Source organism: Lycorma delicatula, chromosome 2, assembly GCF_047948215.1.
Source record: "Lycorma delicatula isolate Av1 chromosome 2, ASM4794821v1, whole genome shotgun sequence".
Classification (NCBI taxonomy): Eukaryota; Metazoa; Arthropoda; class Insecta; order Hemiptera; family Fulgoridae; genus Lycorma; species Lycorma delicatula.
The window spans coordinates 19,864,602-19,886,499 of NC_134456.1; the positions used below are offsets into that span (position 1 = coordinate 19,864,602).

A 21,898-nucleotide genomic window follows, 5' to 3' on the forward strand; every position below is an offset into this window, starting at 1 on the left:
ACGAGATTTTTAATGTTATAATATTTGTTCCAATCAATGAAGGGTTAAGTATTAAGACGAGGTACTTCATTTATCTTTTTTACTTTAAATCAAAATGCTTTGTGAATCTAACACTTTCTGGATTACCAACCAATTCCCACTGCCCTACCGCTGGAGCTATTATACATCGGAAATCTTCGGCAGTGTATGTGACGTCATGATTTTGCTTCGGGGCCACGAGACGCCAATGGAAAGGCTTCTTTTGATCACATGACTACTATTCTGGTTTATGATTGGGTGTAAGAGCAGAAGACTCATTTGTAGTCGGGTATTTTGTGACAAGCGTAGAAAAACTTTTCATCAACAGCCGCCATTTTGACAACCGAGAGTGAGTGGAAATTTGGATATTATTCTTGAAATTACTGTTAATTTTGCCCTATGAATTCGTATCTATTAAGTTATTTCAATGACTTTGTGTTCGTAGTGCGGTTCTAAATGGTCAATGTTTGTGCATTTGTGTCAAAATGTGCTGAACTGTGGATGATTTACATCGGGATCATTGTGTGAGTTCCGTCGGAAGATGGAGAGAGGAACAGTGTAAGCTCATCAACCAGCTTGGGGCTTCATTATGCCCAATGGTTGAATTTGAATCGTTAATATGTGCCTTGATAGATGTTTTAAACATCGGACTGGTGGCACAATACAGTTTAATAGTTATTTTAGTTATTGGGTCCCGTTAAAACCATGTGTGTAGATTTTTCATATCGTTATAAATACGGTACTCCAGTGTAGGCAAGTAGGCACGGCTTTGTAAACAGCGAGATATGGCTGATCATCTCGTCGACGGACCGCCAAACAAGCGGCAGAAATTGACGGATCCATTTCAGGGTCCTTCAGATTCTTCGGGTAAGTATTTTAATTGAGAATTTTGTGATTTTATCACATATTTTTGCATTGCATGGCGATATAAACACCTAATGAAAAAATGATTAAATGTCGTACATCTATTTGTCATGCCCAGCCCACCGAATCTAGATTGTGTTAGGTTGGGTTAAAATTCTGTTACAAGTATTTTTAAAATTGGTAATTTTGTTTAAAACTAGATTCTTTTACGAAATTAACGTAAAATATTAATTATTTTAAAAAATATGTTTGTATACATTAGGGTTATTTTTTTTGTTACTATGGTTACCAAGTTATTGTTTTGTTTTGTCATATGGAAGTCTTTGTCAGTCGTTTACTACTTAACCGTACTTAATGTGTTTATGTAGGAAGTGATTTCTGTATATCCATGTGTATTTTTGACCATTTTAATTGTTTAGCAATGTTTTAGAATACTTGTAACTAAAATTACATTTGCCTTTCTGTCTATAACTGCCTATTTAGGCTGAATTAAATTTGTAATTTAGGCTGTTTAATGTAATAGGTTATACTCAATTTTGCTTGTAAGGAAACTTGCCAAAATCACCAGTATTAATATAAAAAAATTTTGCCATAAATTTACTAAAGCTTTAATTTTTTTTCACAGAGTATATATTTGTTTAAAATGTTGAAGAATATCAGAATAACAGGTTCTGTAATTTAAGAATTGAGTTGCGTTTACAATTTTCATATTTTGAGTTTTTTTAACGGTAGACAGGATAAATTGTAGAATAACAATCTTTGTAGTTCAAATTTAAGGGATTTTGTTTATACTGCAGTTCTTGAAAATAATTTTTGATTGTCTGTGTAAAAAGTAGGCATTTTGTTGTTTTAGTATATTTAGAATGGTAATTTTTAAGTTACAATTTTATTCGGTTTTTATTTTATTCCCTATTCTCAAGGAATAAAGTGATTATTTTGATTAAAAATGTTTATTATACTCTTATTATATAAGAATTGAGTATAACAAATTAAAGTTTTAGTTCTGCTGTTTAATCTGAATTGGGGCTTGATCTTATACATTTTCAAGGAATGACAGAATACTGTTGTTGATAATTTTTTTATTTTTTTTTATTTTTTATTTTGTTGTCAGGGAGGGTGTAGTAATCAAGAAATTTTTTTAATTTATTTATTTGTCTACATCAGATTGGTATTATTTTTATATTTAATCCACTTTATCATTTTTTAAGGTTCTTGCTAAACCAAAGTATTCTTGATTTCTAGGTTGCAACGTTTATTCCTCATATCAAAAAATATTCAAAATCACTTCTCTACAAACAAAATTCAAATAGTGTTTTCATTTTAGCCAGCTTTTGAATTTCTATTATGATGTTTGTTACATCTAGAAGTCTCCTCAAGGAAGATTACAGATTTCTGTTATCATTATCATGATGATAACATTATCATTATGATTTATTTTTTATCATTATTCAAAATACATATTTTTACTACTTCGTGAGTACTTTGTGATTGAAGTGTTTGATTCTACATCACATTTATCTTAATGATTTATAATTAATAATTGCTAAACAATGCAATAAGTATCACTATAATTTTGCAGTTTCTATCAAGTTTTATTTTTTTTTCTGGAGTTACAAGTAGAAAAAGTAAGGACTGTAATTTCAAGTTATTGTGTAATTTTTACCCATGGTTTTGGTTCTTTGTGGATTACAAGATATGAAATTCTTGTAAATTTAGAAAAAAAGATAGTGTTGCAGGTATAATTTTGTGTGAGCATTTTGTTTTTAGGTAGTTTATAATGAAATAATTCTCAATCTAATAATTTATTTTTTGAGAAAATGAAATAAGCAGGCTATGCGATAAAAAGTTATTTGATTGAATGTATCTGCTGGTTAAGGTATGCAGATTGTTTTTGTTTATATTTTGGAGCTGAATAATTTTTAATCTTTAAAATTACATGTTTGATAGTATTTGATTGGAGAACTTATTGGTTTGTAAAAAATTGTTATATTTGGGGGTCTCAAGTTGGAATTGATAAGTTTGTAAAAAAAAAATAAAAAAAAAAAAAATAGCATATTCTAGGTTTAGATTACCGGTATGTACATTAGTATCATGCTCATTTAATAAATACAAATTAAGCCAAGGACTGTTCTCATAGCAGAGTATCTTCTTATTAACAATAACAATTTAGCATGCCTAACCTTATAGATCATTCTAAATGGCTTGCATGGGTAGCATGGATATTTTTTTCAGGTCGCTGTGCTTCTAACTTATTCAGTGTTCACTTAAGTAGTTTAAACATTTTTAATAATTGTTAATTATTGATAAACCATTAAGATTAATTTTATGCTTTATTTCTGTATATTGATGATGTAGACAGAGAATATTTTTATCTAATCAGACTTCATCTTTCTGTGTTGCCCGCCCTTTTATATTATTATATGTGTATCTTTATTAGTGTTTTTCTCTATCTATGTTGAATTTATCAATTTAAATGTTTTATGTAGTATTTATTTTAAAGTTGCTTAAGTCTGTAATTCTTTTACTATTTTTGTTATTCATAGTAATATGGTTTATTTTGAAAATATTCTGTAAAATTTATTTGATTTATTTTAGTTTATATAAACAAGGATTTCCATTTCCAATGACGTAGCTTTAAACTCAAATTAACATAAGAGTATGCAACGATTTAATAAATTAGTAAAGTTTGATAATTTCTTGGAACACATGCGAACACATTCTTTAAACTTTAATGGCAAAGAATTTTTTCACGTTTTTGCCTTTAAATATGTACTTTATGTAATAAGTACCTTATGTACACCTTACTTTAAACCAATTATGTTTTTGATTGTTGTCATCCTAAATAAGTTTTGTTAATAAATTGATTTGCAAACTAATTGATGAGTAGCCCAGTTAAAGGGAATCTCATCTTTTATGATGTTTTATAACATCATGTGGGAGAAGATATTTAATGTAAGTTATGTAATGAATTTTCAAATCACATGTACTCCTTGTGGTATTGTTAGTATAATCCAGTAATGATCTGATACGTTAGTAAAGAATAAGTGTTTGCAACTATCTTCATCCCTAAATTAATTGAGTTAATTGAGTTGCCTTTCAAATATATCTCTTCTTTAAAAATGTAAGATACAGCAAAGATTTTTGAAATGGAAATGGTTGAATTATATGTAAAGTTTTGTTTATACTTTATAAATACCTATGATTTTATTTATGTATGGTAAGGTTAGGTAGAATATAAATATGGTGTTTGGGCATAGTAGTTGTAATAGTAGTAGATGAGGGCTGTGGCTGTGTTTTGATGGACTGTTTTGTTTGCCGCCTGTCCTGGCGGGCTGGTTGGCTATGTAGTGCTGATGACACCTAATGTGATGCGCCATGCTTTCAACTACGGGGGTATATCCTCATCCCCGCACGGGAGCGCTGGTGGTGGCAGCAACTCAGGCACACTGCAGCAGCTCCAACAGCAGTGGAACTCACAAAAGAGAAGTAATAATAATAATAATAATAATATAAATAATATAATTATAGTAATCCTTCCCTGTTTCAACACTACTAACCACTAATTAAAGAAACCACTAGCAGACAAGTATTAGAATTAAAGGTGACAAGCCCTGATAAGATATATATATATATATATATATATAATTTGATATATAAGTATTAGAAAAAGATTGAAACTATACTTAAATGTGAAAGTCTAATAATTAATCTGTCACTAGTACTTCCATTTCTTTTCCTTTGTTAATTTTCACCTCATCTCTGATCTGGACACAGTGATGTTAGAAATTTGTTAAAACACATTTTGAGATCTGAATATTTCCTCATACAAGAAATTTCCTAATACTTCTACAATTCAAATTCCTTAGAACTATGTAAAGGGCTGTATAATTGTTTGTAAATTAAATTTAAAGAAACAAGAATTTTTAGGGTATGTGTAGCCCAGGTATCTATGATGAACATTAGTTTATGATGTTTTCCAGAAGTTATGTTTATGTTTTGGCTGCTGGTTTTTTTGTTTTTTAAATTGTGGTAGATTCTTCTTTACTATAGGTCATTATAATAAATTACTTTTTAATAAATTAATTCCCACATTTCAGTTAACAATTAATTATATTATCATTTTTTATTTACTTATATTTTAATTTATACATTAAAGTACATGTAAAAAAGGTAAGGTGTAGTAAAATCCTGATGGGTTTTGAATTATGAATTACTTTAGCTTTAAAATCGATATATATATATATATATATGTGTTTTTTTTTTAAATCGTTGTTAGTGTTCTGCAGTGTTAAAAGCATGTGTTTCATGAGGCACAGCTTCTTTTTCTTTTTTTTATGTGTGCCAGAGCACAGGCTGTTTCTCTCCTTTTGATACATTTTTTATTATTTTTATTGTAATTTGTGTTTTTCATTCATATCTTTTAAAATATTTTTAATTTGGCTGATATTGTGCTTGTACATACACTGTGATTTTTTCTGTAGGTGTTGTTTTGAAATTTACTTAGTAAATGTTCTTGTTCAGTATAATCTTTTTTTGTATATTAATAATGTTGTATTATCGTGATCATTTTTCAAACATTGTAACATTGTAAATATTGTTTTGATTGTTTGCCTGATGTTAATCTTCTTAGGTGGTGCAAGTAGGTGTATTATAAAATTTGTAAATATATGTACATAAAAATATTTTTTATTTAATAAAGTATTAGATGTGTACATGGGACTTATGGGACCCCAGTGTTAATTTTTTCCTGCAGGCAATGAATGATAAAAATTTTTATAAAATTTTATTTTATTTTCCTGAGCCACATTTATTGTTTCTAATTCTTTTTCTAATTCTTCTTTTGAGGTTGTAAAAGAAGGAACCCACCAAAATAATTGTTCTTGAATTGTTCTTGATCATGTTATCTTCCATTCCATGAAATAACCATGAATGTTATCTTCCATTCCACCATGAAATAAAAAAACATAAGTACCATTATAGTAGTAAACTGTGGATGTGGATCAAGCTGTAGGCTGTGAGAATGTGCATATATTTTTACCTTGCGAGTGATGCATATAGATAGAAATTTAATTAAGGGGTTTGGCCCAAGGTGTTATGGAGATGGAATAACTTATCCATGAGTTTACAGGACAAGTTTTAGCTGTTAAGTTCATGGATATTGTAAATAAAAAAAAAATAAAAAAAAATTAAATTAAAAAAATTAAAGAGTATATGCATGCTGTTCATGCTCAGTTTGTTGTCCTGTTCCTATGAGATATTGGAATGGGAATTATATGAGAATAAATCATATACAAACCTTAGGTATACAAGTTATACATGAAAGGAATTATTAGGATACAGTATATAGAAATAGCACAAGCTTTAATCAGATGAATTCTAGTAAATTGCTTTGCTTTTATGAATTTGTTTTTCATTACATTTTAGTATGCAAGTGGAAGATATAACAACATACAGCTTTTTGAAAATTTTTATTTATGTTTTCATAAATATTCATAAATATTAAAATACTTACATATTTATTATTGTAAATCTGATATGCCTGATGCCCTCAGAACTACTTAAAAACTACTTAGATGTTATATTACACTCATCACTCTAGTATTGCAGTAATAGATTTTTTATTGAATGTGCAAAAGGGACCATTAACAAAGTGATTGTAGACAGCTTAGCATAAGACATCACTTGCAGAAATAGGACACCTCAGGGGCTTTGTTATAGAAACTGAAGCTGGGGTAGTTCTCATTTATAGAAACTGAAGCTGGGGTAGTTCTCATTGCCTTCATATCACCCTTATTTTGTTTACCTTATCATTCTTTATAAAAAATTTAGTAATTAATGAAGTTTGTTGTGAAAAAGTCAATTCTGGCGTGTGGATTTGAAGCCATAATCTTCCAAATGTGTGGATTCCCCTTCAACACATAATGAATGGGTCCATTTTAGAGTGCTTTTCAGTCATTTTTTAATCTCTGAAACAGTATATTTCTTTTCTTTATTACTTTGATCAGTTAATGATTACCAGAATAGTATTTATACTTATGGCACAAAGTAAAATGTTTTTTTTTGTTGAATATATAATGTAACAGTTACAATAAAAATCAAACTGAATTGTGTATTATATAATTTAACTACATTTATAATAATTCACTGTGTTGCAAAAGTTAAACAATTGGATATTAATCAATATATCTCAAAACAGAATTTTCAGATTTCTTTAATTACGGTATCTTTAATGTATTTTTGTCATTTCTGTCATTTCTTTTGCACATTTAAAACTTCTGTTTACAGTGAAAAATAATGTACGAATACCCAAGCATTTATCATTTGGATTTTGTATCTTTTTCTACTAAGACATCTGCATTTTTAATTTTGCAGTCACTTTATTTATGTGATGCAGGAATTCCCTCTGTATTTGTAACAACTATCAAAATTTATCTTTTTTCCTTCTTAGGTTCTCCCATAGGTCTTTTTAGGTCTTCTTGAAACATGTACATACTCATTGACTATTATTTGTGTGATATGTATACATGTGTTAAAATGTATCTTTGCATGTTAGCAAGGTAAGCCCATTAAAATGCAGGTGGCATTCAGCCTTTCAAAAAACACGTTCTTTGTTTATGGACAGTAACATTTAAAAATGCTGTTTTTATGTCAGATATATTGATTTAGTTTAATATAATACATCACATACATCTTTTCTATGGGACATACATGTTGTATGGATTGCTGATCGTGGTTACTGGCTCTAACTGCGCTGTAACAATGTTTGTTTTTATTAATTTTGTATTTTATTTCATATCTCTGGTCTTAAAAGAAGCTTTTTTTTTTTTATTTACCTTGCTGTTTTGAAATAGAAAATGATTTTCATTTTCTTTTTGTTTTGCAGAAGTGAGTTAATCTTTACATAGTTTATATATATGTTTATTTTTTCTTGTTAAAAATGTTTGTAAAGGATTGTTTTTTTTTTTTTAATAAGAAGTATTAAATCATTTTGCCCTTGTTCAGTAAAAGTTTAATAAAGTTAAAGAAATATTCAGTTAAAGGTAGTTGTTATTTTGCAATATTGAATTGAAGTATAGTATTTCAGGGGTAAAGTTCTAAAAGTTACTTTCTTTGATGTGTTTGTTTCATTTTCATTTTATTTCATTTTCGTCATTTCAGTCCATGGGCGATAAATGTTTTGATAGGTAAGAGTTGCATGTGTTTTGGGTGATAGTCCCCATCTGTTTTTGTTTTGAGCAGTTGTAAAGTATTTAATTTTGTGTGAAGCAACAGTACAGAAATCCTTTTCTGTGAAAGGGTATTTTGCTTTTTTTCTTCTTTATTAAAATGAAAATTTTCAACATTCATTGTTTCCACGTTTTAGTTTATTTCCAGTTCCCTGTGTTTGGGGGGAAGTTGATAATGCTGTGACAAGTTGATGTCTCATGTAGTGAATTACAGATTGTTCATGAAATCATGGTAATTAATGGATGTATACAAAACAAATTTACTTCCAATGTCCAGTAGCTGAGATAAAAATATCTTGTAGTTTAGGGTTAAAATCACAGTTGTTAAATCTTTTAAACCAGCAGTCTGGACACTTGTAAGTTACTGGATTAATGTTTTTAACATAAAATTAACGTTTTTTTAAATTAAATGTCTGCATATTATGATGTAAAATAATTACATTAAGATTCAAAACTAAGTTAATGTTAAATCTGAACATCTAAAAATGTGATATTTTGATTACTAGCAGACCTTTTCACAAACAACGACATGTTTGATCTTGAAAATGATCTCCCAGATGAGTTGATGACTCCAAGTTCCTGGGGCACTACCTCTGCTGAAGCCCCTACTAGCAAGCCACCAGCAACAGGACCTGGACCTGGATCATTGCAAAATGGTGCGTTAGATACACCAGATGGTACCAGCAGTACTCAAGGTCTTGTTCAGCGGCAACATGTTGTCACTCAGCAGCAACTCACACATCATCTAATGCAACAGGTAAAAATTGAATGTTAAACTTAAACTTATTTGAAAATTGTTTTTTCAATATCCTATTTTAAAAGTTAAAATATTTTATTCCTGCCATTCATTTAAGAAGAATATACACCATTAAGTCATATCTTAATCATATTGAAAGTAGGTAATTTTAAGCAGTGGTTTCTTGTATTTATTTTTACCTCAAGTTGTCAACATGATAAAATTTTACTTAAATAATCACATAGTTTTTTTTTTGATATCTTTTGTTTTAAGTGACAACAATGAAGCATTGTCATTAAGAACTTTTTTTTTAGCTATTAACAATCATTAATTTCATAAAATTCATAAACTTCCATTACAGTTAGTTTGATTATATTTCTTGCTTAGAGTTTTTCTTTTGTCACAGTAGAATTTATTGTAATTGACCTTATAAAATTTTATCATTTAAGGCAGTCAATGCTTGAATGACTTAAAATAAAAAAATTAGTAATAATTATAATTATGTTTCAAAAGTAATTTTTTGTAAAAAAAATGCACAGAACTTCAGTATTTAAAATAACTTACCTTTAAAATGATGAGAAAATATTTTCTGTATAATAATATTCTTTGTGGTAATTATTTAATGTTTGACATAACCTAAAAATGAATGAGTGATACTACAGGAAATGCATACTGAAGTAACTTCTTAAAAAGAAAAGTATATTTCTACTTCTTCTTCTTCATGTGTTGTTTAAATATACATTCACATGGTGGTGTATGAGTATATTTTTTATTAGTATCAAAGTATTGTTTACTACTTTTTTCTTAAGAATTTGCTTGTTTTCTATTTTTAATTTTTAAATCCCTTTTTGTGATTATATTTTTGCATTGAATACTAAATCAGTTTATAATATTATTGTTTTGTTTTAGTAGTTTTAATAATAATGATTGTTAACAATGAAGGAAATTCAAATAAAACATAGTTATCAATATAATTAAGGAGCTCATTTTACTCTGAATCACTTAAAATAATTTATAGATTCATGACAATGGCATTCAAACATTCAACATAGATATATTTATAATAATGAATGATGATTTAATTGAAGTAGATGTAATTTTTTTTAAAATCTTAAATCTGAGATATATTTATTATAAAAAAAATGAAAAGATATTAGTTTTTTATTAGTGAACTGTGCGGTCATTGAAATTTAAATTTCTCTGTCTAATTTAATTTCAGCCGGGTTGAAATTTGATTATAAATTTTACTTAAATTGTAGTGATTTTACTTTAAGAAAAAAATTACTGATATATTTTACCCTTCCAATTTTTTCCCTGTAATTTTTTTCTTAAGAAATTTATATGTATTCATTGGAGATTTATTAATGATAACAGTACCATTACATTATTTAAGTAAATAATACATATTAACTAGATTAAAAAAAACAAAAAAAAAAAACAGCAACTTATATTACGGGTCTCTATAAACTTATTATTTTTTTATTTAATCTATTTATTTATTAATTATAATTAGAATGTGATTATTTGAAAGTATATTATTTTGTCATCATTTTAGAGAATTGCATGGGAAAATTATTAATTTCAATCTAATTTTATGTGCATCTTTTTTGTAAAATATGTTAAATTTTTTGATTGAACCATTTCATCCACTCTAAAAAAATTGTTCATCAATAAAGTTTTATATCTTGAAAATAAACAAACAAGTTATAAGCAAAGTTTATCAGACTTGTGATTAGGTTTTGAATGCTTTCTTAAAAATTTCCAGAAATTTAACAAAAATTAAAATTTTCCAAAATATGAAAGTAACATTTTATTATAAAAGAGACAGTTCAGTAATTTATAAAAAAGCAATATATTACATTGCAAAAATATTACTTTAATATTAAAATATTAATATAATATTTAAAAAAAAATTAATTAAAATCCCCCACCCAAATAATTATTACATTTTTTTAATGTTTTTCTAACTGCTTTTCCCAACCTATTAATTAAAAAGGTTTTTTATTATTTTTTTAAGTTGGTATCTTTCATTTGAGTTCAGTTTTTAGCCTTTATAGATGAGAAATATTAAAAATAAGGGTACTGAAATTGTGTACTTAATACAAGATTAACTGAGAAGGAATATTTAAAAAATAATATTATAGTGATTGAGGGTTAAATTAAAAAAAAAGATTGATCTAACAATTAATTTTTTGGCAAAAAATTAATTTAGAATAAACCAAGTACCTAGTACATGATCATGCAGTTCCAATGTGCTATCATAATTTTTGGTACTTTGTTTTACTTAATGCAGATTATGTAATTTCTATTTATTTTCCTTACATTAATTATTGCAGTCTGCTCTTTTTGTATATTTAATTGTTTTTTTGTATTTATGTCATTTAGGGTAACAAAGGACAGTTGGTTAGTAACTCAATTGGACTTAGTGGAGCTGGAATTAATAAAAATACTATACAGTCACCTCCTAATGTGTCTGTTAGTAAATCTGGAGTTGTTGCTGACTCCATGGTTGTGAGTTTGGGTGTAGCTCCACCAAATTCGCAAACTCTTGTTCCCTCTGTTCCTTTAAATAACAGCGTTCCAGGAGGAGGTAAGTTTTACTTATTTTATTTTAGATCATATTTATTATTTTTTATCATGTAAATTACTGTATAAATTCTAGGCCAAATATGATTAAGGTAAAAGTGTAGAATTGCGTAGCTTATATACACTATAGAAAAGTGAGTAGTTGTGACAGTCTAACAGTGGTCAAGTTTTGTGTTTGTGTTGTAGGGCAGTAGTTTTGGATGGATATGAGTTGAGTTTTTTGCTCTTGGCTGTTGTAGCCAAACAACTTATTTTCATGTATCATTACCGTTAATGTCATCTTGAGTGATGTTCCGTTATCCCTGTTGCTTCTCGTTGCTTAAGAGAGAGGTTGTGTGGAAAATCTCCTATTGAATATTGGCCTATTGAATACAATTTGAAACAGTTGAAACATTTTTCAAAGCGTGTGTCAAATTATGACTCATTTAGTCAGTTTTCCACTAATAATTTGTTAATTTGATTGAAAAATTAGTATAATATGTGGAATGTTAGTAAGTAATTTTTTGTGGAGTTTTGAGGAAGTGTTTCATTAATTTCATCAGATAAACAATATTTCTGAGTTATTAAAGCAGTAAAATACCTTTTTTTTAACCCTGTAATGCATTTTTCATGGGCTGTAATTTGAAATTTCTGTAACCATAGAATACAATTATAAAATTCATTTCAGTTCATTTAACTCGTATGCTTATAAAGAATGCTGAAACAATATTAAAATATCCTTGAAATAGACACTCATGAAAGTGAAACAGTGGCACAGTAGAATCTAAAGTAAATGAAAGTAGAATGGTAGTCAATTAGCTCTTTAATAAGATATTCCAATATTTCTATATTGGAATAGAAATAACTCCTACTTATTTATAACAAAAGTAGGAGTTATGATGAGCTACATTATCGGTCTTGGAGGAATGGTGCTCACCATCTTAAAATTTGTCATTGATGTATCACTTTATACAGCCTCTAGCTGAAGTCTATCTATTTTTTGGCTGTAATTTTATAAGAATATTAATCACTTAAAACTAACAGATTTTTATTTTCAGGCATGATAATGACAAGTAGCGGAGTTAATACAATGGGTGGCATGGCTGGAGGTGCATTAGTTGTGACTAATAGTCTTAACAAGCAGCCTCTCTCTGCAGTTGCCTCTATGATGGGAACTGCTGGTCCTCCTAATTCAACACCATCTGGCCCACAGGGTATGTTAATTGTAGTTAATGCTTACATATACTTGCAAATCTTTGTACAGATACAAAGTGTTACCTTGGATTTTGTACGAATAAAACTGCTTATCCATAATCTGTTGGATTGTGGTATAAATAATGAAATTTGTTACTGTAAATTATTTTTGTACTGCAAGTTTGTCTTGTATTTTTACTGTTTTTAATCCCTAAAATTTTTAATTGTAAAGGTTTTTTTTATTTACCCACAATAAGAAAGTTTTGTGGTTAATTTATTTTTTTTTTTTTTTTTGTCTTCAGTCATTTGACTGGTTTGATGCAGCTCTCCAAGATTCCCTATCTAGTGCTAGACGTTTCATTTCAGTATACCCTCTACATCCTACATCCCCAACAATTTGTTTTACATACTCCAAACGTGGCCTGCCTACACAATTTTTCCCTTCTACCTGTCCTTCCAATATTAAAGCGACTATTCCAGGATGCCTTAGTATGTGGCCTATAAGTCTGTTTCTTCTTTTAACTATATTTTTCCAAATGCTACTTTCTTCATCTATTTGCCGCAATACCTCTTCATTTGTCACTTTATCCACCCATCTGATTTTTAACATTCTCCTATAGCACCACATTTCAAAAGCTTCTAATCTTTTCTTCTCAGATACTCCGATTGTCCAAGTTTCACTTCCATATAAAGCGACACTCCAAACATACACTTTCAAAAATCTTTTCCTGACATTTAAATTCATTTTTGATGTAAACAAATTATATTTCTTACTGAAGGCTCGTTTAGCTTGTGCTATTCGGCATTTTATATCGCTCCTGCTTCGTCCATCTTTAGTAATTTTACTTCCCAAATAACAAAATTCTTCTACCTCCATAATCTTTTCTCCTCCTATTTTCACATTCAGTGGTCCATCTTTGTTATTTCTACTACATTTCATTACTTTTGTTTTGTTCTTGTTTATTTTCATGCGATAGTTTTTGCGTAGGACTTCATCTATGCCGTTCATTGTTTCTTCTAAATCCTTTTTACTCTCGGCTAGAATTACTATATCATCAGCAAATCGTAGCATCTTTATCTTTTCACCTTGTACTGTTACTCCGAATCTAAATTGTTCTTTAACATCATTAACTGCTAGTTCCATGTAAAGATTAAAAAGTAACGGCGATAGGGAACATCCTTGTCGGACTCCCTTTCTTATTAGGGCTTCTTTCTTATGTTCTTCAATTGTTATTGTTGCTGTTTGGTTCCTGTACATGTTAGCAATTGTTCTTCTATCTCTGTATTTGAAACCTAATTTTTTTTAAAATGCTGAACATTTTATTCCAGTCTACGTTATCGAAAGCCTTTTCTAGGTCTATAAACGCCAAGTATGTCGGTTGTTTTTCTTTAATCTTCCTTCTACTATTAATCTGAGGCCTAAAATTGCTTCCCTTGTCCCTATACTTTTCCTGAAACCAAATTGGTCTTCTCCTAACACTTCTTCCACTCTCCTCTCAATTCTTCTGTATAAAATTCTAGTTAAGATTTTTGATGCATGACTAGTTAAACTAATTGTTCTGTATTCTTCACATTTATCTGCCCCTGCTTTCTTTGGTATCATAACTATAACACTTTTTTTGAAGTCTGATGGAAATTCCCCATTTTCATAAATATTACACACCAGTTTGTATAATCTATCAATCGCTTCCTCACCTGCACTGCGCAGTAATTCTACAGGTATTCCGTCTATTCCAGGAGCCTTTCTGCCATTTAAATCTTTTAATGCTCTCTTAAATTCAGATCTCAGTATTGTTTCTCCCATTTCATCCTCCTCAACTTCCTCTTCTTCCTCTATAACACCATTTTCTAATTCATTTCCTCCGTATAACTCTTCAATATATTCCACCCATCTATCGACTTTACCTTTCGTATTATATATCGGTGTACCATCTTTGTTTAACACATTATTAGATTTTAATTTATGTACCCCAAAATTTTCCTTAACTTTACTGTATGCTCCATCTATTTTACCAATGTTTATTTCTCTTTCCACTTCTGAACACTTTTCTTTAATCCACTCTTCTTTCGCCAGTTTGCACTTCCTGTTTATAGCATTTCTTAATTGCCGATAGTTCCTTTTACTTTCTTCATCACTAGCATTCTTATATTTTCTACGTTCATCCATCAGCTGCAATATATCGTCTGAAACCCAAGGTTTTCTACCAGCTCTCCTTGTTCCGCCTAAGTTCGCTTCTGCTGATTTAATAATTTCCTTTTTAACATTCTCCCATTCTTCTTCTACATTTTCTACCTTATCTTTTTTACTCAGACCTCTTGCGATGTCCTCCTGAAAAATCTTCTTTACCTCCTCTTCCTCAAGCTTCTCTAAATTCCACCAGTTCATCTGACTCCTTTTCTTCAGGTTTTTAAATCCCAATTTACATTTCATTATTACCAAATTATGGTCGCTATCAATGTCTGCTCCAGGGTAAGTTTTGCAGTCAACGAGTTGATTCCTAAATCTTTGCTTAACCATGATATAATCTATCTGATACCTTGCAGTATCGCCTGGCTTTTTCCGAGTGTAATTCTTCTATTATGATTTTTAAATTGGGTGTTGGCAATTACTAAATTATACTTTGTGCAAAACTATAAGTCTGTCCCCTCTCATTCCTTTTGCCCAGCCCGTATTCACCTACTATATTTCCTTCCTTGCCCTTTCCAATGCTTGCATTCCAATCTCCAACTATTATTAAATTTTCATCTCCTTTTACGTGTGTAATTGCTTCATCAATCTCTTCGTATACACACTCTACATCATCATGGGCGCTTGTAGGGATATAGACGTTAACAATCGTTGTTGGTTTAGGTTTTGATTTTATCCTTATTACAATGATTCTATTGCTATGCGTTATGAAATATTTTACTCTCTTTCCTATCTTCTTGTTCATTATGAAACCTACTCCTGCCTGCCCATTATTTGAAGCTGAGTTTATTATTCTAAAATCACCTGACCAAAAGTCGCCTTCCTCTTTCCACCGAACCTCACTAATTCCTACTACATCCACATTTGTCCTATCCATTTCTCTTTTTAAATTTTCCAGCCTACCAACCTTTTTTAAACTTCTAACATTCCACGCTCCGACTCGTAGAATGTTATTTTTTAGTTTTCTGGTGACCCCTTCCTTAGTAGTCCCCACCCGGAGATCCGAACGGGGGACTATTTTATCAAGGAAGGCGCCTCCATTATTGTATATGTGAAAATGCAGAGAGCCACATTTTCTTGGAAAAAAGCAGCTGTAGTTTTCCATTGCTTTCAGCTGCGCAGTACTCAGCTTAGTGATGTTGATATGGCCGTTTAAGTCGTCCTGACTCACGCCCCTAACAACTACTGAAAGAGCTGCTGCCCTCTTTCAGGAATCATTCCTTAGTCTGGCTCTCAACAGATACCTCTCCGATATGGTTGCACCTTCGATCCAGCTACTCTGTATCACTGAGTACTCAAGCCCCCTCACCGATGGCAAGGTCTCATGATTCATAGAGGAGGTGTATAATAATAATAATAATAATATTAATATCTGCTAATTAATAATTAGAAAATTATCATTGTTTCTGATAATCTTTTTTATTAATATTCATGATTAATGTAAGGATATTTTATGGAATAAAAATTGTTAGCACTAATATTTAATTCTATTGTCATGAGGTTTTATGCTCAGACATCCCTTTTCAGCAGTCTGTACTATATTTTTTTTTGTTAAGTTAATATTTTTCTAATTAATCTTTATTCTAAGATCAGCATTTTTATTTTTTATTGCATATTTGATTAACCTCTCTTTTCTTTCTTACAATAATTGTTTCAGACGTTTAAAGTAATATGATTATGATGTAGCATCTCGCTTGAGGTTACTTACCTGTCACATCAATTCGTACTACTTGGCAGTAGTTTTTTCTGTGAAATGTTTCTTTTATGTTTTCCCTTTTTCCTATAGTCGTTTACAAGGTTGACCTCTTGATATGTGTGCTATTGAATCACTTCACTGACTGTTTATTCATAGAAAAATTTGGAATTAAATTTAACTTGAAGAAAAGTAAGTTCATGATAACGTGAAATAATTAGGTTTGTTTATGAAGATTGTAAGGTGTAAAGTAGTAACTTAAAAATAGTTTTGTTCAGATATGTAGTTTTGAGCTTATTATCATATTATAAGTTATTGGTTATCTGCCCTGAGTCAGTTCTCTTTTACCATGTCCTTTCTCTAATCATTTTCATCCTTGCATTTCAAATGTTTCAGCCTCTTTTCCTTCTTCCTTACTGTCCTTGTTTCACTTTCTTTCCAAACTTCACAAAATGCTTCCTCAAGCCGGATACAATCACACTACATATTAATCTTCTTTCGATTAAGTGCTTTTTCAGTCATTGCTGTTTCTGGTTTTTATTTCATTTTATAGTTGATTGGTAATATTATACTTATTGTTATTAGTTACTTGTTTGTTTAACTTTTATTTTATGTAAGTATTCATAAACTTATTTTCTTCAGCCCTCATTACTTTTGTTTTTGCAACATTCATTTTCATGCTGTATTCTGTCGTAATATCTTGTGATATTATGTATATGTCACCTGGTGCACTTATAAAGTTTATTTTCTTTTTTCTTATGGTTATTTCTTTTCTTTATCCTTTGTCTAGACATTTTTTTATCATATTATTGTAAACATACATATTAAACAAAGGTTAGGATAAGAAACACCTTGCCTTATTTCTCTTCAAGTCAAATCACTTGATCTGTCTGGATCTCCTGTTTTCTAAACCATTTTCTGATTCAGGTATAATTCTTTATAATGTATCTTTTTCCTGATCTACTTGTTTAATTTTTAGTATCTGCATTATTTTATCTGAGTTGACATGATATAATACTTTTTCTATTACTGTATAACATACATTTATTCCTTTATTTCGTAATATACACCTTTCATCAGCAGTTCTTATTAGCTTAATTATATCCCTTCTGCTGTTATCCTTCCTATCCGTACTGTTGATTTGTAACTGTTCAGTATTAGAAGTTAAATAATTTGTGTTTTGAATTACCAATCCATGCTTTTTTAGGATTAGATTTCATGATTATTTTAGGATAATCTAGTCCATTTCACTGTTGTAGATCACATTACACAATTTTACCACCTTCTTAGACACTTCAATCACACCTATTGGCAACTCATCTTTCCCACTTTTTCCACTCTTCATTTCTTTTACTGATAATAAAACTTTTGATTTTAGGATTGTTCCTATATCATATTCCATTTTATTCTGGCCTATTGTGAGATAATTTGGCTTTCTGTTTGACTGGTATAGTTCTTCTCTGTTCCTTCCATCTTCTAAGGCAAAAGGGATTTTTCCTCCGCTACCTCTACTGATGGTTGTTTTAGTGGTTGTACAATTCTTCCAGCAGTTATTCTATTATATTGTTAATGTTTCTATCTCTATATATATTACATCATACTATCCTTTTAATTCTGTTTTCTATGTCTGAGCATGTCTGCAAACCAATTTCTCATTTTCTTTATGTGATTATTCTTAAATCATCATTCAATCTTCTGTAGGGCCTTTTTATCTTCTTCACATTTTCCTGCTTTAGTATTTTTGTTAGTCTCCCATTTTTGTAATCACCTCTGGCAGCTCATAGCTTCTTAATTCTTCTTTCCTTACTAAAGCCAATTGGTAATTTTTTGCTGCTGTTTTTGGGCGTTTCTCTTATCCAAGATTCATTTTCACTTTTGTCCTACTATTTATTCTGTTTATTAGTTAAGCTAAGTCCTATTAATATATTTCAGAATTCATTTATTTCCTTTTTTCCATCTTTTAACTCTCTTCAGTTGTATTTTTATTTCTGTTGCTAGAAGAGTATAATTGCTGTTTATGTTTGCTCTTAGCAAATTGTGTGCCTTTTAATCATATTTCTGAATTTTTCATTTGCAATTATTCTGTCACCCTCATATCTGTTTTTATTTCTTAGTAATTCCATATATAGAATCCTTTTATGATTTTTAAATTAATTTATTTTCATTACAAAACTTCATAAATTTATGTCAAAAATTATTTCCATTCAGTTGTTTACTGTAGTCTTTTTATTCTTTTTTTAAATTTGTAATTAAATGATATTTTATTTCAGGTATGTTACATCATGCTCAGGGCCTACAAAATGGTCCTTTAATAAATGCTAGAGCTGTTGCAGCTATGCAGCAACAACAGCAACAAAGTCATCTGGTCAATAGAGGACAATCTCCACACCAGGTTCATGCCATTCAGGGACCTAGATTACAGGTAAAGCATTTGTAATATAATTTTGTTTGCTGATTTAACATAATTTTAATAATGGAACAATTTCTTAATTTAGTGTGAAAACTATTACATAAAATCAGCTATTTTAACCAGGCATTTGTTATTCATATTATTCCAATATAATGAGACATTAACATGAGTTCCTGTCATTTAACATGTTTACTGAAAACCAAGGAATTATTAAAAATTTTTGTAAGATATCATTTAAATTGTTTTTGGTTACTATTTATCTGATGTTTTTTAAGGCAGCTGCCTGAATAGAGATTACCCTTAAAGAAAAACTGACTTTTGAATCAGATAATGCACAAAGAATGAGTATCAGAAGTCAGTTAAAGAACTAATTCTTTTTGTGTGCTTATGAATGCTTATGTGTTTGTGGATTTACCTTAAAATCTTAAAAAATTGCTGAACTTAAAATACTAATAGCCCCCTCACACATGTTACATGTATAAGTGCTGTATCTTGTGTACTGTGACTAAGTAATTATTATTCATGTTCTGCTATTACATTCAAAATATGTAAATTAATTAATACCTATATATGATTAAAAACACATCAGATAAATAATTCAAATGGCATTTATTTTTATTTGACATAAAAATATCAATAATTCCTTAGTTTTTAACAAGTTTGTTAGATTATGGAAACTTATGTAGTTCTCACTGAATAAAAGGATCTTATTAGATGGTTCCCTCATCAAGTGAAAATTTCAGTCATATGTGAGCTGATAACTGCCAAACTTTACAAAAATTATGTTTATAAACTTTTACTTTAGAAACTTTCACAAATTGTTTGATCTGGTTCAGTAACTTATGTTTTAGTAAAGTATCATTTAAAGGCAAATATCGTTAGAATAGTTGGTTGTCAGTATAAGCTAATCACCATAAAGTCTGTTGTTTGCATTTAGAGCCAACTAGGTTAGTATATGATTTACCTATGTCTTGTGGGGTAATGCTTCAATACATTAACTGTTGTGTTGCAGTTCATTGCTTCCTAATCGATTGTTTATGTTTTATAGTATTGCAGTATAAATTTAAACTTGATACCAAGAATTGCCAATATTTGATTTAGCTGAAATAAACCGATTACTTAATGTTTAAAAGTTGGTTAGGCTAGCAATTGAATTATTTAACCTGGAAGATTGATTTTATGTTTAGGTTGGCGCTGTATACACTGCCATTAACTTAGTTTAAATAGTTATTTTTGTGTATTTTTCCAATTGCTACTCTATGCATTTGTGTATTCCCTCAAATACTGGTTTGTTCTAATAATGACAGTGCTTGGTAAATTTTGTTGTTCTCTTTCTGGATTGTTTTAAGTGTAGATTATGAATGGTGGCTTTTACACCCTTATTTGGTTCTTGTTATTTTGGTGGTATCCATTATTTGGTTCTTGTTATTTTGGTGGTATCCATTATTTCTATTGTCATATTTTTTCTTGCACAGTATAGTACAATACACACTAAAAAGGGTGGTAGATGCATCTTCAAAACATCAGACGTAAGTTAAATTATGATAACATACACAGTGTGTCTGAAAAGTTCCCAAACTTAATTAAATAAAAATTAACAGATTTAAAGTTAAACAAATTTACCCACATGATCCCTCTACACAGAATCCTTCTCTAGATATATACTCGTTGCAGTGCTTGTAGAGCCCATCAAACACTGGATAAATCACTTTGTGGGATCGCCTTCAACTGCTTGATGCAAGCCCTTTGGATGGCTGGAATGTTGTCGAAAAAGTGGCCTTTCATCTTCAACTTGAGTTCAGGAATAGAAAATAGTCTGCTGGAGCCAAGATGGGTGAATAGTATGGATGGGATAAGACGGTGATTTGATTTGCAGCATAATAATGTGCTAAAACTGTTGCCATGTGTGCCTAGGCATTGTCATACAAGAGAGTCCAACTGCCCGGATTCTGGTACTTGGACTGGATTTGACGAATGCATCACATCAGGCATTTCATTCCAAATAGAATTTAGAATTCACGGTTGACCATTTGGGACAAATTCATGATGAATCGGGCCCTTTGAGCTGAAGAATGCAATCAACATTGTTTTCACTCTTGATTTTTGCTGCCTGACTTGCCGGTCTTTCTGCTCCAGGACTCAACCAAGCAGTGGATTGATGCTTCGTTTGTGGATTATACATGAAGCACCAGCTTTCAACCCCAGTTACAATTGTTTGCAAAAAATTTGTTCGCTATCGGCAGTTTCAACGAAGTCTTGAGCACAAGAAAGAGGCATCTGTTTTTGTTCTTCAGTCAAGAAGTGTGGAACAAAATAAGAGTACACCTATTCTGTTAGAATTGTACATACCGCATCTTTACCGATGTTTAGCTCTTCTACTACGGCCCAAAGGGTAAGATGAGGTTGTTTGAGCAGGAGCATGCGCACTTTCACAATGTTTTCATCATGAACAGCTGTTGATAGCCTCCTGCTTTGTCAGGAGGCTATCGTGTTTTTCTATTCCATGACGCGAGCTCGCACAATGTCACATGAACATTTATATCACCATTTTTTGTTTTGTGACGAAAGATGGAATTTTGTTGTGAATGGAGATTAGTTGTGTTCTGTGTTTTTTGGGAGGATTGTTGGGCGATAATATTCTACTTAATTGTCTGCCATTTAAATATAAAAATAACTATGTTTAATAGTAATTACCATGTGAAATTTGTAATTCTACCTTAGCTGTTTTTATTCAGAAGTAAATATTTCTATTGATATTAGGTGCATTTCTCTACCTACCTATTGTTCTCAAATCTCAAAAATCTATTTTTTAAATACTGTTATGGATAAAAATTGTGTAATTTAGAAATTGTGTTAAAAATATTAATAAAAAATTATTTAACTTCTGTTGATTTGCTGTTTTACTGTGTAAAAAAACTAGTCTTTTGTGGTTTGACATAAATTAATGTAATCTGCTGAACTATAAATACATAGATGGCTTTTCTATGTAATATAAAATTTACTG

General features: G+C 29.9%; 1 protein-coding gene across 5 annotated transcripts in view; it reads left to right on the plus strand.

Moving 5' to 3' along the window:
* The first annotated feature begins 331 nt into the window (after positions 1 to 331).
* Positions 332 to 21,898, plus strand: part of nej (CREB binding protein nejire) — a 162,103-nt gene continuing 140,536 nt past the window's right edge. For 2 of the 5 annotated variants that reach the window (XM_075358428.1, XM_075358430.1), the window contains exons 1-6: positions 332 to 885; positions 4,231 to 4,368; positions 8,615 to 8,865; positions 11,230 to 11,434; positions 12,468 to 12,623; positions 18,755 to 18,906. In XM_075358428.1, coding sequence (XP_075214543.1) covers positions 804 to 885; positions 4,231 to 4,368; positions 8,615 to 8,865; positions 11,230 to 11,434; positions 12,468 to 12,623; positions 18,755 to 18,906 — 984 coding nt within the window. In that variant the 5' untranslated portion in view covers positions 332 to 803. The remainder of the gene's footprint in view (positions 886 to 4,230; positions 4,369 to 8,614; positions 8,866 to 11,229; positions 11,435 to 12,467; positions 12,624 to 18,754; positions 18,907 to 21,898) is intronic. The other 3 variants (XM_075358431.1, XM_075358433.1, XM_075358429.1) reach the window with 2 other exon arrangements.